This window comes from Phalacrocorax carbo, chromosome 2 (assembly GCF_963921805.1).
Source record: "Phalacrocorax carbo chromosome 2, bPhaCar2.1, whole genome shotgun sequence".
In the NCBI taxonomy this organism is placed as follows: domain Eukaryota; kingdom Metazoa; phylum Chordata; class Aves; order Suliformes; family Phalacrocoracidae; genus Phalacrocorax; species Phalacrocorax carbo.
In genome coordinates, this window is record NC_087514.1 from 166,125,644 (window position 1) to 166,149,134 (window position 23,491).

General features: G+C 45.4%; 3 protein-coding genes across 15 annotated transcripts in view; 1 reads left to right on the forward strand and 2 right to left on the reverse strand.

The window, feature by feature from the left end:
* The window catches only part of SNAP47 (synaptosome associated protein 47), a 30,653-nt gene extending 19,419 nt beyond the window's left edge, over positions 1 to 11,234 (reverse strand). The window contains exons 1-2 of one of the 5 annotated variants that reach the window (XM_064445185.1): positions 11,184 to 11,234; positions 3,081 to 3,636 (exon numbers count right to left, since the gene is read on the reverse strand). In XM_064445185.1, the coding sequence (XP_064301255.1) occupies positions 3,081 to 3,577 (497 nt within the window). In that variant the 5' untranslated portion in view covers positions 3,578 to 3,636; positions 11,184 to 11,234. Of the gene's footprint in view, positions 1 to 3,080; positions 3,637 to 4,099; positions 6,485 to 7,590; positions 9,750 to 9,795; positions 10,837 to 11,174 lie in introns of those variants that run through there. The other 4 variants (XM_064445183.1, XM_064445187.1, XM_064445186.1 and 1 more) reach the window with 4 other exon arrangements.
* Positions 11,235 to 11,282: 48 nt separating this feature from the next.
* Positions 11,283 to 20,604, forward strand: JMJD4 (jumonji domain containing 4). 4 transcript variants are annotated; one of them, XM_064445199.1, is made up of 8 exons: positions 11,283 to 11,402; positions 11,984 to 12,203; positions 12,506 to 12,592; positions 13,222 to 13,387; positions 14,519 to 14,644; positions 15,356 to 15,623; positions 17,079 to 17,225; positions 18,068 to 20,604. In XM_064445199.1, exons 2-8 carry the CDS (start codon positions 12,155 to 12,157, stop codon positions 18,377 to 18,379), a joined length of 1,155 nt encoding a protein of 384 aa, XP_064301269.1. In that variant the 5' UTR covers positions 11,283 to 11,402; positions 11,984 to 12,154; the 3' UTR covers positions 18,380 to 20,604. The 4 variants fall into 4 exon arrangements, with proteins under 4 accessions (XP_064301269.1, XP_064301266.1, XP_064301268.1 ...); XM_064445196.1 differs by having other exon boundaries at positions 11,984 to 12,592; XM_064445198.1 differs by having other exon boundaries at positions 11,984 to 12,592; positions 17,151 to 17,225.
* A 123-nt stretch (positions 20,605 to 20,727) lies between these two features.
* Positions 20,728 to 23,491, reverse strand: part of ALS2CL (ALS2 C-terminal like) — a 73,009-nt gene continuing 70,245 nt past the window's right edge. For all 6 annotated transcript variants that reach the window (XM_064445191.1, XM_064445190.1, XM_064445193.1 and 3 more), the window contains 2 exons: positions 22,369 to 22,465; positions 20,728 to 22,079 (listed from right to left, as the gene is read on the reverse strand). In XM_064445191.1, coding sequence (XP_064301261.1) covers positions 22,008 to 22,079; positions 22,369 to 22,465 — 169 coding nt within the window. In that variant the 3' untranslated portion in view covers positions 20,728 to 22,007. The remainder of the gene's footprint in view (positions 22,080 to 22,368; positions 22,466 to 23,491) is intronic.

Consider the following 23,491-nt stretch of genomic DNA (forward strand, 5'->3'; position numbering starts at 1 on the left):
CTCTGTATCAACAAACTATATGCCCGGTCCTTATATACAAATGAAAATTTGCAACCAGAGTACCTTGTCCTCTAATAGTAATATATTAAAAAGAAACCAGTGAATCTGGTTTTCTGTTTATTTTTGGTCGTTGAACATCTGCTAGTGCATAAGACTCAGCGCTGCTTATCTGCATGTGGGTCTACTGAAGGCAGCTGTATATACCCTGGCATACACAAGAACAGGATTAATCATCAAAAACAACCCCCCCAAACAGGCAAGATAAAGTTAATCAAAGTTTTAAACATGGGAAAGTAGATAAAGGGGCCTGGTTCTTTTTATGACAGACACCAGCACCAAACTGGTGTTGCTCACATAACCTTGAATTAGCAGACACAAGTTTGTTACTAGAGTTTCCTTCTGCACGAGATTGGCCATATATGCAAAATAGTCCTGCATGATACTACCCGTGTAGTTACTTCTCATCAAGTTTCTAAAGAAAGCAAGAGCCAAAGAGCCTTAATAGACATTAGCATATTTACCTATGGTAAGAGTTCGAATTACCTAATATGTAACAATCAAATGAGCTTCAATCATGGTCTTCCCCATTTTCTACGTTGGTTTAGGAAATGGAGAAATATGTCATCAGTTTAAGAGAAGACTTTGGGCAGGGAGGGGGGAAGCAGATTTATGAGAAACACACACACACACACACACACAAACTATGCTAGAAAATTAAGTGTTTTCAAAAAGTCTAGAGCAATTAAAACACAGTTTTGCTAATGGCTTCTGGCTTTTTGCTCGTGGGGTCCACTTTTGGGTCCCCCAGTTCAAGAAGGACAGGGAGCTGCTGGAGCAAGGCCAGCACAGAGCTGCCAAGGGGATCAGGGGCTGGAGCATCTCCCTTGGGAGGAAAGGCTGAGAGACCTGGGCTTGTTCAGCCGGAAGAAGAGAAGGCTGAGGGGGGATCTCATCAGTGCCTATAAATACCTGAAGGGTGGGTGTCAGGGGGATGGGGCCGGGCTCTTTTCAGCGGTGCCCAACGCCAGGCCAAGGGGCCACGGGCACAAGCTGGAACACGGGAAGTTCCCCCTGAACATGAGGACAAACCCCTTCCCTGTGCGGGTGCCAGAGCAGGGGCACAGGCTGCCCAGAGAGGCTGTGGGGTCCCTTCCCTGGAGACATTCACCCCCCGCCTGGACGCGGCCCTGTGCCCCTGCTCTGGGGGTGCCTGCTCCAGCAGGGGGTGGGACGGGGTGAGCTCCAGAGGGCCCTTCCAACAGCCACCACTCTGTGATTCTGGGCTGTGTTTTAGCCTGCGAGCAAGCTGGCCAAACTCTTCATACTGTAGATAAAGTGGAATCTCAGCTAACATTTTGTCAATGCCTTCCCTTATTTTTCCATTTTTACATCAAAGCATCCAGCTCTTCAGATTCATGAGGACAAATAATACCTCCCAGTGCAACTTAACCCAAAACAAAACCCTCTTCCAAAAACAATGAGCAGGTATTTATTTTCCTACTCATTGTTTATTGCTACAGAACTTTAAAAGCTATTGCTGAAGCTTTCAGTTATCTTGGCTTTTCATTAAAGGGTATGGAGAATATCACCAGAATCGTTGTGAAATGAACACTTTCTTTTAGACATGATATCCGTCTAAAAACAGATGCTTCTTCCAAAAACAACTAGTTTGAACTTTATTGTGTTTGTTTCTTCATGCAGGTGTCAGAGCTTCCACAAAGACACTTGGAGCTGACTATCTTCAAACATTACAATACTACTCTTAACCTTATTGTCTGTTTTGGACTGCTGTCGAATCCAACTTGCAGCATTCAAAGTGAATTTCTCCGTGCTGTTTTGTATGTTAATCATTAAACAGTAAAGTCATAACGTTCTGATTAAGGCACCAACCATTTACTATTCACTCCGAGTTCTGCAACAGCTGAAGTTAAGCAACATCTCAAGCGTGCTCCAAATCTATTATTTCAGTTGTCTAAAGGCAGCACTTGGTGGCTAATTTTTTTTAATACGCTGGTGTAAGAGCCTGATTGAGAGTACCACAAATAGCCTAATACTGTCTCTCCGGTTCTTGCACCACCAGACTCTGCAGACAAAGCTCAGCAGTTCAGCGTTGCTCAGCACTGCTCATTTTTTCCTCAAAATGTATTTATTCCACCTAGGCCTAAAGGCAGGGAGTATTCCATGTACGGTTAAAAGCAGTGCAGTTTTACAGCACAAATAAGGGAGCACTGTTTCTACAGCCACTTCCCCGACTACATCCGCACCATGGACCCATTCCTCACTGCTGTGTGTAGCTGGGAAGTAAATTCATGTGAAGTAAAGGGCAAACAGAAAGCCCTCAACTACACACGCTTTGTAGACAAAAAGAAGCTTCAAAAGCTGCCTTTCATGTGCAGAGAAAGGAGTACAATCTCCTTAAGTAAAGAATAACTTGCACCTGTCTCCTGATAACTCTAGGAAACCGTCTCCAAATCAGCAGCCCACCTGCCATATTCAGCATTTCCTTTGAAAAGAAACAGAAAAGCAGAACTCTTGTCATGTTTGCTGTAGAGCAGCAAAACAAGCTGGTCCAGGACTGGCAAAATTAACTCAACTTCCGGTATTTTTTCATTTATGCATATTCTAGGACATCTAATAAAAATGTGAATTCCATTCCTTCAGTGAGGACACCCATTTGCATCCCCTTCCCCTAACTGGTTGCCTATTCTCTCAAAACTTACAGGTTGTTAGCATTTTGGAGACCTCTACCATTTCCACCAGTTGTGGCTGAAATTCATAAGGCCTTGAAAAGTTATTTGAAGGAGACAGGACAGGTGTATATATACACACACACACACACATATACGTATCTATAAATATACAAACAACTTCACCAGGGTGAAAACATGTCGCCCAGAAAGGAAGACAGAACTATAAAAACATCTTATAACAAGAGCTGGGCCATCACAGGCTTAAACTTTCAGTGAAAGTCAACAGTTCAGTTTCCTTAAGACCTCTGTGGATCTGCCCCACAAATTTCAGGCCTAAATAATACCACCCCACAACCACCGCTTAGCTCAGAGGATGCTACAGTACTGTACCTGTCTGCTACATCCATATCCCCTTCGATCTTGTTGAGTCCCCTCATGATGTTATCGAACTGCTCGCCCTGGTAATGCAGGACTTTTGCCGTGTCCTCCAGTCGTTTCTGTGACCCAGTCAATAACCCGGTCAGTTCTTTTCCCTTTGTTGATTGCAAAGCTGCTGCTTCTGCTCCTGCGCCTTCACTTGACAGCAACTGCTCCCTCCAGAAGTGCTCGAGGATGTTGAATACCACATTTCTGTTGGGCTGCAGAGAACTGAACCAGTGCTTGGTGTTCTTCTCTAAGATGGTAAGGGAGCTGAAGATTAAATTTGAAGATTCCTTCTTGATCTCACTGATACTAGAAAGATGGAAGTTGACCAAAAGCTCCCCAGTCTTGTCAGCTGTAAATTTGATCGCCACGGGAGTCAGTGAGAGTCTGCCAGACACCCATTGTTTGCTGGTGTCCAAGTAGTAAGAACAAGGCCAGCTATGGATACGGATGTCTTCGTTCATCAGCTCGCCGTTCAGATCCTCTTCTACAAGAGCAACGCTCTCAAAGCCAGAAGGAGAAACTAGAGTAAAAGAGAAGGAAAAAAAAATGCCAGAATCCTTAGCAATGTATAAAAGCCGATGTTACAAACACTCCTAAGTAATTATCCCCACCCACAGCTGGTTTCCAGGACTTTCCCTGTAACCTTTCAGGTGTGTGCCAAAGACAGATTTGGAAATAGGTACAGATGGGTTATAAAAATTGGTAATTATTCCTACACATCCAAATATTTCCTTCAGAAAGACTCACCCTTTCTCAGGGAGACCATCAATATTACTGCCCACTCCATAACAGCGCTACTTCCCCTGTTTAGAATGTTCTCATCATGTTCCAGCATGTGATTTACCAGAGCACAAACTTCAAATTACTATTCAAATGACATTTAGTACCTGCTGCGCTGTTTTGGATGGGGAGGTGCTTTATAATTAGATTAGTCTGTATGTTCACATGCATATGTTCATATTTTTGGGTGGAGGGGAACTTACCAAAAGCAGAAACATGAAAAACTTTTACGAACTTCTCTGAGTCTCTCACATACCCCTTTTTACTGGAGGGTGATCGTGTAAAAAATTTTCCATTCCCCACCTCATCATCAGAAGCAGGTTCCCACAGACCAACAGGTACTGAAGAAAATCCAGAATATACCAAAATGTGAGCTCATCAATACCTATCTACAACAATCACAATAAATAACTGGTCCTTCCCCTTCCACTCTGATATCTCAACATCCAGGCACGTTACGAGCACGCCCGGAATGTCTATCCAACGTATTCAACAGCGCAGGTGAAACCAAAATCACCGCTGACCAGAACTCACAGTTGTTAAAGAGCAGAAACACCCAGCCACAAATGGATAAATATTCTTCAGAAATTGCTACTATCTCAGACCACCACTCTTGGTCTCAGGACACCTGCAAAAATACCTACCTTACAAAACTCAAGTGGATAACAGAACTTCTGGTAGAACAATGCGGCCAAAATAAACCCCCACAAAAATCTGTAGTTTTTGTTCTGTGAAATATTCGTTGTTTCTCGGTTACTCTGAAATATGTTTGGAAATAGGAGTTTGGGAAGGACTGAAACCACTTAGCGCACGGTTGGGAAAACCCTGACTGACCCCAGTGGAAGTTAAGATGAAAAAGATGCCACAGTGGTATTGGAAGATGTGCCGCTGGCCTGGCATGCAGAGCAACTCCACACAGGCGGCAGCGGAGCGAGCAGCACCAGGCCGGCAGAGGCTTAAAAGAGCCAGCAGAACTGAGGTGTTCAAAACACGTGCAGGCGTGGCATTTCAGGGCATGGTTTAGGAGACATGGTAGTGTTAGGTTGGGGGTTGGACTTGATCATCCTCGAGGTCTTTTCCAATCTTTATGATCCTATGATTCTATGACTCTGCTCAGCGCGAAGGGACACAATGTTCAGAGCAACGGTGATTTCACTGCACCTCTGTGACAGGCCGTGTTTCCCTGGATCCCGTGATGATATTTGATGACATAATATTAATCCTTTAAGATTTGCTCACCGGTATCCGGAATCCCAGCCAGAAAACAAGGAGCTGTCGCACGCCTCAGGCCTGGCTTGCTTACATCAGAACAAGCTCAAATTTGGAATGGTAAATTAAATTAAACATCTCTGGAGTGGCGTCTCTCCCCACCTCCAAAGAGGCTTCTTGCACCCAAGGGTCAGATTGGTTCCTGTAAGATTGCCTTCATAACGCTACAGTTTTCAGCACGAGCACTGAAGACCAATTACATTCCACAACTAAGCTCTTTGTCAACACCCAATACATTATCTAATGGTGATTTAATTACCCACATATTCGTTATCTTCTCAAAGCCTTTGATGTATCATAGCACAATTTACGGATTAGCACCAGAACATTATCTCAAGGTGTTCTCCTACCTGTATGGTGCAATAAATGAAAAGAGCTCCACCACAAAATCCCCAGTTAGGCTGACGCTGACACTAATTACAGCTTTTTACTTCAGTACAATCTGTTCCCCTTAAGGAAATGTCCAGGAATCCTAATGCAAGTAAAAACGCTAATAGTCCTTCTTCAGGCAGCTCTGGGGTGAATTCCTATAGCACACGCCGAAGATCTCCAAGTGTCTTCAGACTGCTGCATCATTAATATCCCTTAAATAGAGCTCTCTACCTCTGAGTCCAGTTCCAATGACTCCTTTTATTAAATATATCCACAACTTCAGTATTACCGAGGTAAGGACTACTCATGATACGTCATATTCCACAAAAATCTTTACTTTGATTTTCATCCCTTATTTCCATGGCATTATGAGTTTTGGTGAAGCAAATGAGGAAAAAAATAAGCCACAACTTTACAAAACAGCTGGAGTTTAAAGTGATAATTCGCAATCTGTTTAGTCCTAATAGAACTGCAATCCAGTGGGGAGTCACGTCCCTCTCTGCAGTTTACTATGGGCCAAAGAAAGGGGGGAAAGAAGCCCGCAGAAACCCGATTTCAGTGAGTAGCCATAGCCCACGAAACAACGACAAGTTCTAGGAGATATGATTTCTAACAGCTTTATCAATCATTTACTACATGAATTCATAATTTGGAGAAAGACCTAAAAGCTCTGGCCTCATTCCTCCAGCTAGAAAAGGAAGGTAATTCCTCTAATGCAGCGAGGTTAGACCAGACAGATCTGATAAACAGAATGGTTTCTTCCAGACTCACTGGGCTCTGTGAGTAGCCAGTGATTCTAATTCCTATTTAAAAGTTATTTTCTTTCTGTCATACAGAAGAAAAAAAGAAGTTATTCACAAAGAAACAAAGAGAAGAACAATACTCGTTAACAATCAGTCAAATATGACCGCAAAGAAACAAACATCAGCGGTGGGATCCCTGAGCAGGCTTTTACAGGACACCTTCAGTGGAAAATATTTCTAATACAGATAAAGAATTATGTGCTAATAACAGTATAGTTTCTGCTACCATAACCGACAACTATGTCAGTTTGAACAACAGCATAAGTTACATTAGCGTTGAAATAATAGAATCATAGAATAATAGAATTATTAAGGTTGGAAAAGACCTATAGGATCATCAAGTGCAACCATCAACACAAAAATCAATGAGTGGCGAAACTAACTCATGTAATAGCTTTATTAATCAGGATTTACAAATTACAAATCCAGATTAGGTTTAACTGTTTGAAACTGCCTAGATTCAAAGTCAATAGTAGTAAACAGACAATAAACAAAAATAAACCTCTTTTATTACACCCTTAAACTCCTCATACCCTAACTATGTCGTAAAGGCAAACGAAATTCACTGAAAAAGCTCCCATCAGACCCAGAAAAAGTAATAATAATAACAAAAAATCCATCAGAAGCCTCCCATTGTGTCACATTCAGGAACACAACAGATCTCGGCTCACACGAAGTAGCTGACGTCCCCTTCCTCCACGCTGTGCCAGCCTTTGCTACTTTTACCAGTTTCTGAAAATCTCATCAGTATCTACACACTGCTCACAACAAGCTGTTGCCCTGAGATGTTCTTTTCTAAACCCTATATATATAAATAACGATGAAACCCAGACACCGAAAGACTATACGCCTTGCAGAATGTCACAAGGGAAACCTGGAACCAAACGCGGGTTTCTCAATGCTCACTGCTGGGACCGGCACCGCTGAACATAACATCATCCGAAAAACAACTCCTAGACCTTGCTAACAGCAACAGCCACCTTCAACCAGGCACAGCCAGGCTAGGGAGGAAGGAGGAACTGTAAACAAGCAAATGACTCAAACTTGTGTAAAATCTCAGCCTAGAGCCCATTTTCATATACTAAGAGTTCCACAGACTCTCTCAAACCACCACTAGCTCCCTATCAAGACAGTGTTTTCTCTCAAGCCTGCTCTCTACCATTAAGGCTGTGAAAATACTAATGTCTGATGCAGTCTCACAACTGTGCCATCAAAAAAGATCTTCCTAAACCATATCCCAGGGTCCTTACCTTTACCTGTAGATGTGGAACTCTCAGGCAGCCTTTTATTGGGGGTTGCTGCCTTTACAGAGCTGTCCATCCGTCAGAAGAATTTTTTTCCTGAATATTTATTTCTCTTCAAAGACCAAAAGAGCAGGTAAAAAAAAACACCTGAAGCTAAAGTAAAAATCCTACTTCGCCCGTTACCACAAGTAAAAATATATAAAGAACAGAGAATGTATACTTAACCCTGGATCTAGGAATAGAACAAGCCCTGTAAGTCCAGGAGAAGAAATGAAGCAGCCAGTTGACCTGTGTATATATACATGCACATGCCTCGAGTCATATGACTTTTGACTCACCTGAGAGCTTAAAGGCTTTGCCTCATCGTCACCTCCTTCTGTGCCCCAGGCTAGAATTTCCAAGCAAAAATTTAAACCCATTCATTGTTCCAGCACATTTTTCCTCAGTATAATGAATGACGTTTTAATTACCATCAGATCTGCATGACTGGTTTTTTTGTCTCTTCTCTCTCTCAGAGAAGAAGTTTAAACCTTGCAGAAATACAGAGGTACATAAGGATAACCAAGACTGGTCTTATTCAGCAATGAAAACAGTCATCAAGAGTACAGAACAAAGCTACTCTTTTTGAATATTCAACGGCATACTACAACTTAACACAAGACTTCAAGGAGTTCAATTAAAACACATGAGAAATTTTACCAACATTAAACAATAAAAAGAAGGGGTCACAACGATTTGAAATTAGCTGGAAAAAGGCATTAAATATGTACTTCACCTATGACACACACACATTGTGTCATGTAATGTTGGGCATTAACCTGTGATTATGGTTCCTGAGCAGCTAAAAACCATTGTTATCCTATTACTTTTGTAATTCTATTGTCCTTGAGTAAGTATTAAAGAAACTTCATGGTCTCATCTACTGGCAGCACTTTGCCTTTCATAAAACAGAACCTTGCCTCTGCTTCTCTCTCATTAGCTTGTACAGCACCTACACGGAGGGCGCCACATCGTACTTGAGCTGCACAATGAAAAGCAATGTTAAATATATCCATTTCATCTCTGATGTAAACAGTGAGCTCACCACTACAGACCAAACAGCCCAGCTACTCTCCTTCAAAATGAAAAGGTTTTTTTTCCCCCCATATCTCAAAGTTTTCACAATCACATTTCAGAAACGCTGAGCTAGAGGCCTTCGACCATTTGCACAGCTGGTTTACTACAAGGAATTTTGAGTAATAACTCTAAATTCAGGATCTTGCTCCTCTCCTCCTCCCATGACTTTGTTTTAACCCCACCACCTGAAGCTCAGCATTACGTCACCCCCACTCTATTCCTCCTAAAACATGGCTGGAAGCTCCTCGTATAACAATGCAGGGAATATTCATGGGTTATATATAACACACTGAAAAAAGCTTTACCTGCAATAAAACATACCCTTCCAGTATTCCCACCCAGGAAAAAAATAAACCAAAAAAACCACCCCAAATCCCACAACAAACGAACAAAACACCCAACAATGAACAGATATAAATCCTTTAGAATACCATGCAAAGGACTAGGCTGGCAGAAAATAAAAAATAAACAAATGGCTTTAAATTACTTGTAAATACAGCGAAGAATAGGTTCAGAAATTGAGAGAGTTACAGTCCTTAAATCACTTCTCTGTATGCAGCAGAACAGCCACCTCATAGAATCATAAAACGTCCCTGCACAGGACAACCCCAAATTCACATTTTGAATCTCTGTCATTGTGAATCTATGAATCATTTATTTTTCAATCTAAATCTAAAAAATTAAGTTATTTAAAAATAAATTCCTTCGTATTTTTTAAAGCAACCTATGTTTGCCTACACATTTACCTATAGGCCAGATGACACACACATAGTCTCTCCCAATCTGGGCTCCCCAACATCAACACATTATCCACATCTTGTAAATCACCTCTTTTTTTACCAAAAAGTTTGTCTTTTTGACACTTCTGCCCCCCCAGAGCGAGTGCAGTATCATACACAGCTACACGCAGCAGCCCAGAGCGAGAATTAGCAGCAGAGAGATGTGGATTATATTTCCGGCAGCGTCACCACAACACTGTATAAATTCTTTAGCTAACACGTAACTCGGTGGCTGCTTCTATAAAAAGGAGGTGACTCACCCTCTCCTGTGAAGTGCTTTGAGATTATTCAACAAAATGTAATCATTACTAATTACCCTGGGTGCGAGGAGATGCGATGTACGCTGGGAGAAGGTGCTGGCGGCTCACGAGGAGAGCACCATCCCTTTGCAGTGTGCCTACCTCAGAGACTCCAAAACTTAGTCACGGACCCTTCTCATCCGCCCTTGCTCATCATCTGCAGAACATTTCTGCACATGTTTCTGAAGTGTTGGTGTTTGTTTACTTTTTTCTCCTCCTCCAAGTTTCCACAGGGTCGTTATCTTTGGTGGTTTATTCCCAAAGCTACCATCTGGCAAATGATGGTTTAAGGCTCCTGTGAGCCCAACAACCTTCATAATAAAAACGCTTATAAGGCCTATCAAGTAACTCTCCCCTCTTTTTTAACTAAAGGCCTAAGATGCAGTTCCACCAGGTTTCTAACTACGATTCTCCAAACGATGCTACAAGACACATAGTACTCAGGGGCAACCCTCGAAGAGGTGCAGCAGGCAAAGACGCGCAGTACCTCTCCACTTTAGCACACACAGAAATTCAGCTCCCCTCTTCTCAAAAGATCAACACTCCCGCCCAGCTTGGTGTGATCTGCAAACTTACTGAGGGTGCACTCAATCCCCCCATGAGACCACTGATAAAGACATTAAAAAAGCCTCGCCCCAACACAGAGGCCCAGGGAACCCTGCCCATGACCAGTCACCAGCTGGATTTATCTCCATTCCCCACAACTCTCTGGGCTCAGCCATCCAGCCAGCTTTTTATCCAGTGAAGAGTTCACCTGTCCAAGCCATGAGCCACCAGCTTCTCCAGGAGGAAGCTGTGGGAGACAGTGTCAAAGGCTTTGCTAAAGTCCAGGAACACAGCATCCACAGGGGAAATTTAGACTGGACATGAGGAAGCATTTCTTTATCAAGAGTGGTCAAATGCTGGGAAAGGCTTGCTAGGGAGGCAGTCAATACCCCAAGCCTGTCAGCATTTAAGAGGCATTGGGACAATGCCCTTAACAACATGCTTTACCTTGGTCAGCCCTGAAATGGGCAGGCGGTTGGACCTGTTGTCAGTCCCTTCCAACTGAAATGGTCTGTTCGATTCCATCCAAACCCCCACACCTTCCCCAAGGCCATACCCAACTCCTCCCTTCACGTCTACCCTTCCCTTATCCATAATTCAGATATCCAAACGCCCTCCCCCATAACCCCCCCCATACACACACTCTAAGCCAGACCCCTATTCCCTCCCCTAGGCCAACCCCCAACCTCTCCATCTTCATCCTCCTCTCAGGCTTAGGCCAAGCCACCCTTCCTACGCGGATACTACCAACCGCCACCTCTCTCCGAACCTCTGCTGGACCCCCCCGGTCTATCCCAGTCCCCCAGGTCTCCCCCCGCCCCGCTCCGCTCCCGCCCGGCCACGCACCCACCTCCCTCACCGCAGCGAAGCCCTCCGGCCGCCCCTGCATCGACGCGCTGCGCCTGCGCCCGCCGCCCGCTCCTATTGGCTGAGCAGCGCGCCGGTGCTCTCCCCCTCTCACCTCTCCCCCCGGGACACGCCTGCCGAGCGCTGAGGTTCCGCGAGTGGTCGCGGCGGTCTGTCCCCTGCTGCCGCCGCCGCTGCTCGCCCCGGGGTCCTGCCCCGCGGCGGGGCGGGGGTGAGTATCTGTCCCCCGCTGTCCTCTCCGCTCCCGCGGGCCGCGGACGGGCGGGCGGACTGAGAGTCCAACGCGGGGATGGCGTGTGCGACGCCCTGTGTCGTCCGGGTCCCTCGCTGGAGCTGGGTGAGGGGGGCAGCGCCTCATGGCGGCCTCTTTCCCCTCCCGGAGCGCTCTGGTCTCCCCTTCACCTCCGGTGTCTCCCCTCTCCTGAAGCCCATCCCTGCAGGGTATGTGGCCTCATTTACCCTCGGGCCTCCTCCCTACCCCTCTGTGCTCAGTTCCCCCCTTGCCTCCCCAGACACCTCCCTTTTATTCACTATTATTTACCTTTTTTGTTACTTTTTTTTTTTTTTTTTAACTTATCATTGCTGTCTGGCCCATAGGGAAAGGTCTGGGGTTGGTGGGGGGTGCCAGAGCTTATATACGCTCCTGACAGAGGGGTGAGCGCTAGTACAGTTGTTGGGCTGCGGCAGTTTCCCAGGTCCCTATATATTTAGGGGGTTTCCTTCCTTCCACCCCTGCAAGTTAATTAATTTAGTAGGGATATCCCACTGAAATTAATGTTTCTGCTGTTTTAGGAAGGAACCAGCCTTCGCTGGTCATCCCCAGAGAGCGTGTTCTCCCTGGCAAGAAGGTGACGAGGGAAAAGCAGCATCCTCCCCATCCGCAGGGTGACTTTGTTGTCAGATATCCCACCGGCATTAAACTTTATAAACTATGGAAAATCCTAATTAACCCAACGTGGTGGGATGCTCCTACACGACTTCTTGGTTTACCTCAGGTTGTTTGTATTTTCCTGTGAGTTTTCATGGATTTAGAGACTCAAGTCACGTTTTAAAACAGGGTTTTTCTTGCCGTAGCATAACAGGATAGCATCTGGTCAACGCCGTCTTGGCTAAGCCAGGAAGGGTATCCAGCCTGCATGGACAGGGCAACATTCGCCTGTTCCACTGCCTTCTTCCGTGATTACAACAGTTCATCTCAGGGTGCATTCTGCCTCCCCGGAGGACACGTTGACTTTATTGAAAAAGTAGAGTCATTCACTTACTCAGACTTTTTCCGGGATTATTTGATTCCCAACCATCCCTGTATTTTCTCAGCTAAATTCACTGAAGACTGGGGCAGCAGGAGAAATTGGGTTACTTGGGATGGAAAGCCTAACTTTGATCATCTGCTGCAGAAGTTTGGTAAGTAATGGCATTTTTAATACCTAATTAAAACCTGTATGCTAAATGACGTGGCTTCTTTTTATAATCATGGGAATAGAACTGCTAGGCAAAACCAAGCAATTTTCCACACTTTTTTTTCCTAAGTTAATACGTTCATTTTCTATACTTACTCACACTTTATGTTTTGCAGATTCCAATCTCAAATTCATTCCCATAATGAAATAAAATTAAGAGTGTTGTATAATTTAACCATACCAATTTATATACCTGCCTAACTTTAACCAGAGGAGCAGCCCAACACTTTCCCCCGGCAAGAGGGAAAGTATTCTGTGGTTATACTGAAATAACTCTTCAGGCTGTAAAATATTTGTGTATTTAATAGGAATCAATGCCCCACTATTAATGCAGTTTAAGAGGAAAATTCAGGTCACATTAAATAAATAACTCCTGGTCTGAGTCATGGTTGCCTAGAATGATGGTGCTGGGTCTGAGAGCTGGACCGGGGGTTGTTGCTTTATGTGTTTGTACTGAACTTATAACGACTGGGCCCAGATACTACAGGCTGCTGCAGTGGATAAGGTTAAGGGAGTTCAGTTCCAGCGTCAGTTATTCTGTCCCCACGTGGGCTCAAAAAGTTTATATTTCAGGAGAGGCGGTAGTACCTGTTGCCAACTGTGATGTGAAGGAGTACAATTCTAATCCGAAGGAGCAGCTCCCCTTCAAGGAGTATGTAAAGTACTGGAAAGAGTACATTAAAAATGACTACCGTTCATCCCGAGGGTGCCTTTATCTAAAGGACTGGCACCTGAGCAGGTAAGAGAGCACAGCAAAGAGCTGCCGCGGAGCCTCAATGCTCATCTTCTAATGCCTGAGCATTTAAATGCCGGTGGTGCCATCTGTTAGCACCTGCCCACCAAAATATCAGTCTTGTACCGCGCTGTTGTTGGGGTACTTGACACGACAAGAGCCTTAAACAGGTCACTGGTTCCTGCAGAGGCTGACGTTCTCGAGCACTTTCCTTTTCATCTGTGTGTTAAATGACTGTATGTTATCCCTGTGGAAACCGTGTGGCTGTAGCAGTTGGGTTTTGTTTGACTGCTAGAGTGCCAACCTTCTTAAAAAAAAAAAAAAAAAAAAGGGGGGGGGCCATTTCTAATTATGTTTAATTCAGTGAGCGTGTGTGAGTTATAATCTTTTCTTATCCATTTTCTTTTCTGTTAACCTTCTCAGTCGTTAAAGTTCTCTTCACCCTGTTCTGGCTTTCCTTCTCCTCCAGCCTGCTGCTTGCAGGGTGGATGCATTGTCCATTCCCGGTGTCCGAGCAGGACTTTTATGTCTTTTCACTCAAATCTCTGCTTCCTTAAACCTATCCTGCTCTTAATCCAGCTTTCTTGTGATCACCTCTTGTTTACATTTTTGAGTGTGCCAGTGACTTACAACAGAGGAAGTTTGTCAGCCTCTGCCTCCCTGTTTGTCTGCTTTCCCAGACACCGGTGCTGTGGCTTGCTACAGGCAGTCTGCATGTGCAGCCTACGATGGGAAAGGGGCAGCATATCCTGTGGGAGGAGGCCATGTGCTTGTCAAAATCCCACAGCCTGGCTTCCCTCCTAACCCTCACACCCCCAGCCTGTCATCCAGTCGGACAACCAGTCTTGCAGGCGTCCCATCTGAAGAGAATGTGTTTTTTAGGAGCTCTCTTTGCCATAACTAGGAGTCTCCTAAATGGCAGTTAAGCTCCACAGCTTTCCTGAGAGACAGAAAAGCCCTATTGTGTGCATTTTGTGTGTAACTCGGGGTTGTCAACAATATAAAGGAGATGGCAGCAAAGTATGTATGTTCTGCTAGAGACCTGACTGGTCTCTGCACCCGGGGCTTGGGAACTGCAGTAGAAGGAGCAATGCTGCATTTTCCTGAGACCGATTTCCAACACCTTATCTTTTTAAGAGCTTTCCCCGAGCAAGATGTTTATACAACCCCTGTGTATTTCTCATCTGACTGGCTGAATGAATACTGGGATGCTATAGCTGTGGATGATTACCGGTTTGTCTACATGGGACCTAAAGGTTCATGGTAAGGCAGTGTGGTCTCTGTCATTCTTACACACTCATTTTTAAGATTTAGTCTTACAGGGGATTATCACCTTGTACTTCAGGATAGCGTCGTGCTGCAGAAGCAATGTGCGGCCGTACGGTACGGTGTTGTACCTGACCCCAGCCAGTCTTGTTTCTTAAGCAGCTCGTTTGGTTGTGGATGTGAGCTGTCCTTATGCAGTCAGCTGAAGTGCTTTCGCGCTTCAAAAAGCCCTGAACTGCACACACAAAATCTGCAGCAGTTGTCAGCTGGCTTATATCAGGTTTTAGAGCAGAAACTCCTTGGGGATCATCAGTCACTTGTGATTTGCAAAGTCAACAGAAGCCTTGGAGGGGCGCTGATGAGTTGGTCAAATATTTTGCAGGTGAAAAATTTAAGTCCGACGTCGGTGATAATGTTGCATTGACAGTATTCTCATGAGTCCACATCACAGAATCTCCTGCCATTGAGGTATTTATGGGGCAAAATTAACTGATGGAGAAGCACAGAGGCTATAAAACACTGTGATACTATGTAGGTACACTGGCCTTTTAATACTTAAGGCAGTCAAAACTAAATGAAGAGGATATCACTTTGGGGTGAGGTTTGCGTAGTAAAGGTTGATTTCTCTGTCTATGATTCTCAGAGACTTTAATTCAGCTTACAGCTTTTAGGCGTTGTCTGTACTTAAACCCCTGATTTGCCCCACAGGACTCCATTCCATGCTGATGTCTTCCGTTCCTATAGCTGGTCAGCCAACATATGCGGGAGAAAGAAATGGCTGTTGTACCCCGCGGGACAGGAGGAGTATCTGAAAGATCGCCATGGCAACTTGCCCTTCGACGTGACTGCACCCAGTCTTCAGGACAGGAGTGTTTACCCTCGCTACAACCAAAGTCAACCCCCTGTTGAAATTGTGCAGGAGGCAGGGGAGATAGTCTTCATCCCCAGTGGATGGCATCATCAGGTTTACAATCTGGTAAGATAACTGAGACCAACCTTTTCATAACAGAGAGAGATAATCAGGCAGCAGGCTTCAATCAGATCAAACTATTATTGCCACAGAATGTTGTGGATGCCAGAAGTCTAACTGGGCTGTGAAAATGTTTAGAGAGTTCATGGAGGAAAGGTGGCCCCTCAAAATCATAGAGTCATAGAATGTCCTGAGCTGGAAGGGACCCACAAGGACCACCGAGCCCAGCTCCTGTCCCTGCACAGGACACCCCAAATTCACACCGTGTCTCTGGGGGCCTTGTCCAAGGGCTTCTGGAACATCGCCAGGCTGGTGCCGTGATGCCTCCCTGGGGAGCCTGTTCCAGGGCTCCACCACCCTCTGGGGGAAGGACCTTTCCCTAATGCCCAGCCTAACCCTCCCCTGGCACATCTCCCTGCCGTTCCCTCGGGGCCTGGCGTTGGGCACCAGAGAGCAGAGACCAGCCCTGCCCCTCCTCCTGCCCTCGGGAGGGAGCTGCAGAGCACCATGAGGCTGCCCTCGGCCTCCTCTGCTCCAGCTGAACAAACCCAGGGACTCCAGCCGCTCCTCGTACGGTTTCCCCTCTAAACCCTTCCCCAGCCCCGTGGCCTCCTCGGGACACTCTCCAGTACCTTTATACCCCCAATGTCCTGCGGCGCCCAACACTGCCCACAGCGCTCGGGGTGAGGCCGCCCCAGCGCGGGGCAGAGCGGGACAATCCCCCCCTCGCCCGGCTGCGATGCAGGGCTCGGTGCCCCCCAGGGCACGGCTGGCCCCCTGGGCTGCCAGGGCACGCTGGTGGCTCATGTTCAACTTGCTGTCGTCCAGAACCCCCAGGTCCCTGCAGAGCTGCTCCCCAGCCCCTCGTTCCCCGGTCTGTCTGTACAGCCAGGGCTGCCAGTAGCCCATGATGATGGCTAAAAGCAAGCCTGAACTCGTAGGCTCCTTGGGTCATTGACCACTAGAAGCTGGAAGGTGTACAGCTGAGGAAGCTGTCTGAACCCTCTTTTCTTACGCTTTTTCTCACTAGATGCTTCTAGTCACTGTGAAATGGGATGCTAGGTGAGATGGACTTACGGTGAGGCTGTTAATCTTGGTTTCTAAGTGTAAGCAGTAATTTAATAATGGAAAATGCTAACAAATTGGTCTTTGTGATTACAAACCAAAATTAACAACCTTCCTCCTTTCTCCCCACCACCTTGTCCTGCTTTGATGCCCTCAGAAGGTATGCTCAGACAGAGGAACTGGAGACATCCACTAGTTTAGAGAGTGAAACAAGCTTTGATTGTGCAGGGACATCAGAAAGGGGCAGCCCTTCAGCGCAGCCGTGGCATGGGTGCCAAAGAAGCATTTCCCTCGCTGAGGAATTTGATTTTACATTTGGCAGCACCGGTGTCGCTACAGCTGTTTTCTCACGCTTTCCTGTGTAGAGCCTAGTAACCATTTAAATGATTCCTTCAGGAGGATACCATTTCCATTAACCACAACTGGGTGAATGGCTGCAATGTGGCTATAATGTGGTGCTTCCTGCAGGATGAATTAGCAGCTGTCCAGCGGGAAATCAATGAATGGAAGGACCCTATGGATGATTGGCACCTACAATGCCAGGTACAATGACATGCTGCTGGCTGCCTGACTCTTTATTAGGGGATCATACATTTCCGGGGTGCATTGCACCACCTTATGAGTTCTGAGACACACAAGTCCTTAACCTCATACCCGGAATTAGTACATGTTTCGTGTGGAAGTAGGTAGCGGTGACAACTTCATTTTGCAGGAAATCAAATGTTACTTTAATAAGAGAGGGAAAGGCTTGTGCCAGTGTGTATTTGCTGTGTCAGGGAGGTCAGGGTGTTGTCTGAAAAACTAATGCTTCAACCGCTCGTCTTCAACTCTCAAGGTTAGTATTAGCAAACAGTTTGCATGAGAAAGCACTTATAAAGGTGAACGTAAATACTACATAAAGGATTGATCTCAATCCCCACACAGAAGAACTGGTTTGAAGACGATTCGTGATGAAACCATGAATCTGAAACAAGCAAAATTGAGGTGAAGGTGGCAGCAGGTTTCTCTGTCTGCAAAGTGGTGCCTTCAGACCACGTAACTACAGAGCAGCGTTGTATCTTGCACGCTTCCAAAATCTTAAGCACGAAACAAATGTAAAGCTTAGTTCTGGAGGCTGTTCCTGCCGCTAGGGTGATATTCTTCAAAAATAGTTTCAAAAAACACAGCCATTTAGTACTTAGGAAAAAACAGACTTGCTGTTGGGGCTGGTGGCATTTCAACTTAGGTAAAGAATTTTAGTGCCGTCGGGGACTTAAGTAACCATATTTAATCATATTTTTTTACGATTCCAGATAGTTACTAGCTTGAGAAAATATGTTTTTGTAATTCCTACAGTAAATAAGAGAGTTGTTTCCATTTCGATGCTGTTTTTCTTTTTCCCCTAGCTGATCATGAAGTCTTGCACGGGTATAGACTACAAGGAGTTCTACAACTTCCTCAAAGTTATTGCAGAGAACAGGATTTCTGTCTTGGAAAACGGCCTCGATGACGAAGCTTCGGCAAAGAACACTCCAAAAGCTGCCATTTCCACCTTGGGCATGCTCCACGCAGTGTTTGATTTAAAGAGGACTGTGAAGGTGTTAACATCATTGAGTGCTAACGAAGATTTCAAGAAACTAGACCTGACGTCACTTTCTCCACCTCCGGAGGCGTTGCTCCACCACTTGAAAGCAGCAATAGATACGGCGCTACTCTAACTTCCTTATTTATTCAGCTCTTTGTAAAATGAACCTTTTGCAAAATGGGTGTTTGTAGAAGACTGACTCCTTCCCCTTTAAGAGCTGTTGCAGTTTAACTACGAAGAGCCTTAATATAGAGTGGGGAGAGAGTACATTCATGAGAAGACTGAATACTTTTTAAGTTGGTGGCACTTGAGTATCTAGAGTAATTGGACAGGAAAAAAAATCTCAGATACAGGTTAAAACCGAAATCATGTGAGTATTGATTACGAGCCCCGCTGGTGAGTATGCATTCAGGGAAGGGGAACAATTTCTCTGTGCATCGACATAGGAACCTCAAGGCCAAACACTGAGATTGCAGTGTTCTGCACAGTATTCCCTCTGCTTCTGAGAGCACTGCATACAGCCAGCAAACCTGCACTCCAGGCCTTGGCAGTTAAGCTCTGCTTTGGCTGGACACACCTAAATGGCTCCAAGACCTGTCCTGCCTCCAGGTGCAGCCTTTTTTTTAAAAAAATATTAGAGGACCCTAGTTAGTGAGCTTCTCTTGAAGCCTGAGCTGGCTCAACAGCTGTGGCCTGGATGTGGAATAGCTGACGACTGTTTTCCTGTACAGTGGCATCTCTCTAAAGCTGAAAGTCTTGGGTAGAGTCAGCCCTCATACTGCTCCAGGGTCTGCAGGATTCAATTTAACATATCAGGAAGCTGGAATCCTCACAGCAGATCTGCCACTAATGATTTAAGCATTTGATCTACCCAGGCTTAGGAGGCGGAACCTGAATGCACTCTCACATTTCTACACACTATTTCAAGGCACAGTATTTTATCAGGCAGAGATTTGATTAATCAGGGAAGCTAGCAAGTAGCCTCATGTTATCTCCTAAAAAAGCCATGCTGCTAACACACCAAATAGCACTGCTGCATGGTTACATAGCACAATTGCAACCTGAATGCTACCCTTGGGCTAAAAGAGTATTTCCAGTGAAGTATCCCTCTTGCTTTTACTGGTTAGTGAGAAATCCTAGAAGCACAAACGGCTGCACACTGTTACCTTAGTTGCCCCTTTAGGGCTCACTTGAATTATAGCTCAAGAACTTCCTCGATTTTTGACCAGTGAGAGCAACTAATAACCATATGTTTAGAAGGTGCAATAGTAGAAATCGTCAGTAGGCTGAAAAATCACATTGTTTTCTAGATAATCGCGTGGAGTTTGTACGTGCATGCATTTTGCATGTCCTATTTTCTAGTAGAAGTTCTGCATTTTGAATAGCAAGCGATACCTGAAATTAAAAATCAATACCCAGAGCATGGAAGAGGGCAGTATGGAGGAAACAGGCTTTTTTTTCCTTAACAGCTGTGACTCCATCTCAGTGATTCAACCTTCTGGCAGGGTGTTTCTTTGGACTGGAAAACTGCCAGTTTGAAGCAACTCTGAAATTAAAAGTTCACAGCTGTTACTTAAGGCTGTTTACGTTCTCAAAGGCAGCTGGAGCTGTCTTAGGCGAATAAGGTGAGATTTCACAGAGGTGAGGAACAGTGGTTTAAAGCTGACAATGAGTGTATCGGTGGGAAAGCATGTTTTTGGTCTTGTCTTCCCCAGTCTCACTGCATGCTGTGCAACTGGCGTTGGCACCGACCACTTTAAACACTGAATTTTTATAAAGGGTTTGCTTAGACAAATGGTACTTTTTATTTCATGTCCCATGAAGCTGGAACTGCTTAACTTTGCTGTGTGAAAACAGCAAAAATACAAGCCTAGCTTTTTTTACACTGAGAACCCAGTATCTCAGCGTACTCAGGATTGGGATGGATGGCGTGACTTTGCTGCGACGCAAAAATTCAGGCAGCAGTTCTCGGGGAAGAGGCATCATTTCTGCAGTTAGTTCCTCTTCCCTGTGGAACGGTGGTAAGGAAGGAGAGAGGCCAGCGTGGTAGGGTGGCTAAAGAGGTGTTCAAGTAAAGGGAAGGTGGGTCTCAACTACTCGCCCTGTCTTCACCAGGGCTGTCTCTGTACTGTGGTATCTCCAGCTCTGATGATGTGCAACAGCTCCTTCATAAGGCCTGCAAAGGCTTAGTGTGATCAGTGTGACACAACGGTGTAAAAAATAGTAGTTTAATTGCAGGAAATTATCTTAAAGTTTAAGCTGTGTTCAACTAACCGATTCGGCAGGGAACAGAAGCACAAAAATTAGTGGTATTGAGTCAGTCTCTCTTACGATTACATTAGGGAACTAATTTGTAGTTCAATTCTCCATTCCTATGAATGATCAAGGCAGTAAGGGAGCCACATTTATGGAGAGGAAAGCAAATTCTCAAATGCCTGGAGACAGCAACAAGATTGGAATAAGACATATGCAAGCCTGGAATCTCTTAAAAATTAGAGCGCTTTATTTAAATAAAAAGTTACTGTAAAACATACATTAAGATACTCTCATACCAATATATTAACTATTGTAATCACTGTACCATTTATTAAAGCATAATACTTGTGCTAAACAGGAGGAAACAGCCTGTAGAGTTTTGTTTTGTTTTCCTGAAGTCACAGACCTGGGCAATTTAAAGTCAAAATTGTGAAGGAAAAAAAAAAAAAGGCAGGTTAAAATCTAGTTCGAAAGAGCTTTTGCTCTAATATGTAACTGAGATATTAGTATTCTTCTCTGATAGGAACAGGATAGCAAATATCCATTTGCCTTTTATAAAGGTAGCATAAAACCCAGCCCAATTCTAATCTGATTTGTACCCCACTGGTGTCAGTGGGCGGTCTGTCAGCACAACGCTGCGCCCCTGGGAAGACCAGTGTGTTTGCAGCTCTGGCAGCGCAGAAAGCCGGGCCATTTTATGTTTTGTCTCACCAGGATTAGAGATTTCTCACCCCAGGACAGAGTATGTCCTTTCTGTTAGGCACACGCGGACCCCTGCAGAACTACAGAGCAGCACTAGCAGGTTCAAGGTGCAAGTGTGATATCCCTGAGATTTAACAGAGTCTGCAGAGTATAAATATACACTTGGAAGTATCATAGAACAAGGAAGTTAGTCAATAGCAGCTTTACAATGCAATGGAGAGGTACTGACTTTGGCGTAGGTAGGAAGAGGAATGGAAAACCCTTCCTCTTAGGGATACAGAAAAAGCCACCTCACTGCAGGAACAGGTTGCTGGGGAGCACGGAGTTGGCCCCTCCTGTCCGCGCCACGTTTCTGCCAACCAGAAACAGCCCCACCGAAACCGTGCTCGTGGTTTCATTTAACCGCTTTCTAGGAAACCACCTCTTCTGCCTCATGTCAGCTCACCAGGGCAAAACACAGCACCTGAGAGAACAGTTAAACGAGGTTGCAAGGCAAATCGCTGTTTGCGGGAAAGTGAAATAAAACTACGGGGCAAGAGAAACCTTGGCCACCTTCCGCAAAGAGATTCCAGCACGAGCTGAGGTTATGTATTGAAGGCCTTTAGCCCGCAGCATCCGTATGTCTGTGCTTTATGATCGTAGCTAGTCCAAGAGAAATCCCAGCAGGGAACCCTCATCTGATTAATAACCGTTCTTGCTTTTCTCGAGGCAGCCAGAAGAGCGGTGACTTGATCGCTTCTTCATCCAACAGTGTTTGGTCAAGAAGGAGTGGCAGGGAGCAGGCTCCCTCCAGGTCCTTGGGCTCAGGAGCTGTGCGTCACGTGGCAGTTCTCTCTTTGGTGGAGTCTCATCCTCTGTATGTGTTCGTAGCATGACTGGGCAAGAAACAGAGCAACCCGTTAAGGAAAAGGTTTGGAATTTTGGGCCAAAATCTGGTCTCTTGAACAAAAAGTGAAGCCATGGTGCCCCTCAGGCTAGACAAAAGGTTAAATCTGCACATTATAAATTAAAGATAAGCATATCCCCTAGACTAGAAGGAGAATAACGTGCTAGGCGTGTAAACAGCCCTCTAAAATTAAATGAGAGTATAACATATCAGTGTCTCTACTGCTCAAGAAAGGCTAAAGCAGCTCTCAGCTGTCGCTGTTGAAAACATTTCCTTACCTCCAATGCTGTTAACAGAAAGTCGTACAGGCCTCCTTGATTGGTGGGGTCCATCAAGTCTCTGATCAGATGGATTTCAGCTCCCAGGTGCTGTATTCTAGGGGAAAAATAAAAGAAGTCACAACCAGAGCAAACCTCTGGGCACCGGTGTTTGTGGGTGTGTGTTTGAAATCAGATTACGGAGATAAGGAGGCACGGGTCTGGAAGCGCGTTGCTGATCCCTTCTACATCACCTTGATCTTCTGGGGGCTGAGTCCTTGAGGAACCTGGCATGGCTAGATCTCAGCAAAGGTGCTCGATCTTAAGACAATTTCAAGTCTTCCATTTTATGCAGTCTCTATTATCCCCCTCCTCTCACATCTATGGCTGAGAAAGCTGCCTAGCAAACAAACCTGTATCACCCAACATGACTGCAGGGGAAAAAAAGGGAAAAAAAAATTAAAGCTGCTGGATTCCCTGGCCCCAAGTTTAAACATTTCACACTTTTTTGGAGACCAAACATATCCAGGGAGCCAGTCAAGGATTTTGACTTAAATTTGCCAGGAAAAAAAAAGTACGGTTTCATTCTACTGGATGCAAGCAAGTTCCCGCAGTTCCAGTGAAAGCAGCACACACAGAGCCTCTCTGGCAGAAATGTGTTACATTTAGAGCCATTCGTACACAGGAAAAGTCTAATTACTAGATGGCCAGTGTTCAAGACCTTCCCAGGCTCTGAATTGAATCACCGTGCTCCATCGAGAATGGAAAATATAAGATATAAGATAGCCCTCAGCACGGGACAGACACGGGGCTGTTGGAGCGGGGCCAGAGGGGGCACAGAAATGCTCCGGGGGCTGGAGCCCCTCTGCTGCGAGGCCGGGCTGGGAGAGCTGGGGTTGTTCAGCCTGGGGAGAGAAGCTGTGGGGAGACCTTATTACGGCCTCCCAGTGCTTAAAGGGGGGCTGTGGGAAGGGTGGGGGCGACCCCTTTAGCAAGGCCTGGTGTGACAGGCCAAGGGGTGATGGTTTTAAACTAAAGGAGGGGAGGTTTAGACTGGGTATGAGGAAAAAATCAAAATTACACTGAAGGTGGTGAGACCCTGGCCCAGGTTGCCCGGAGTGGTGGGAGATGCCAGAGACATCCT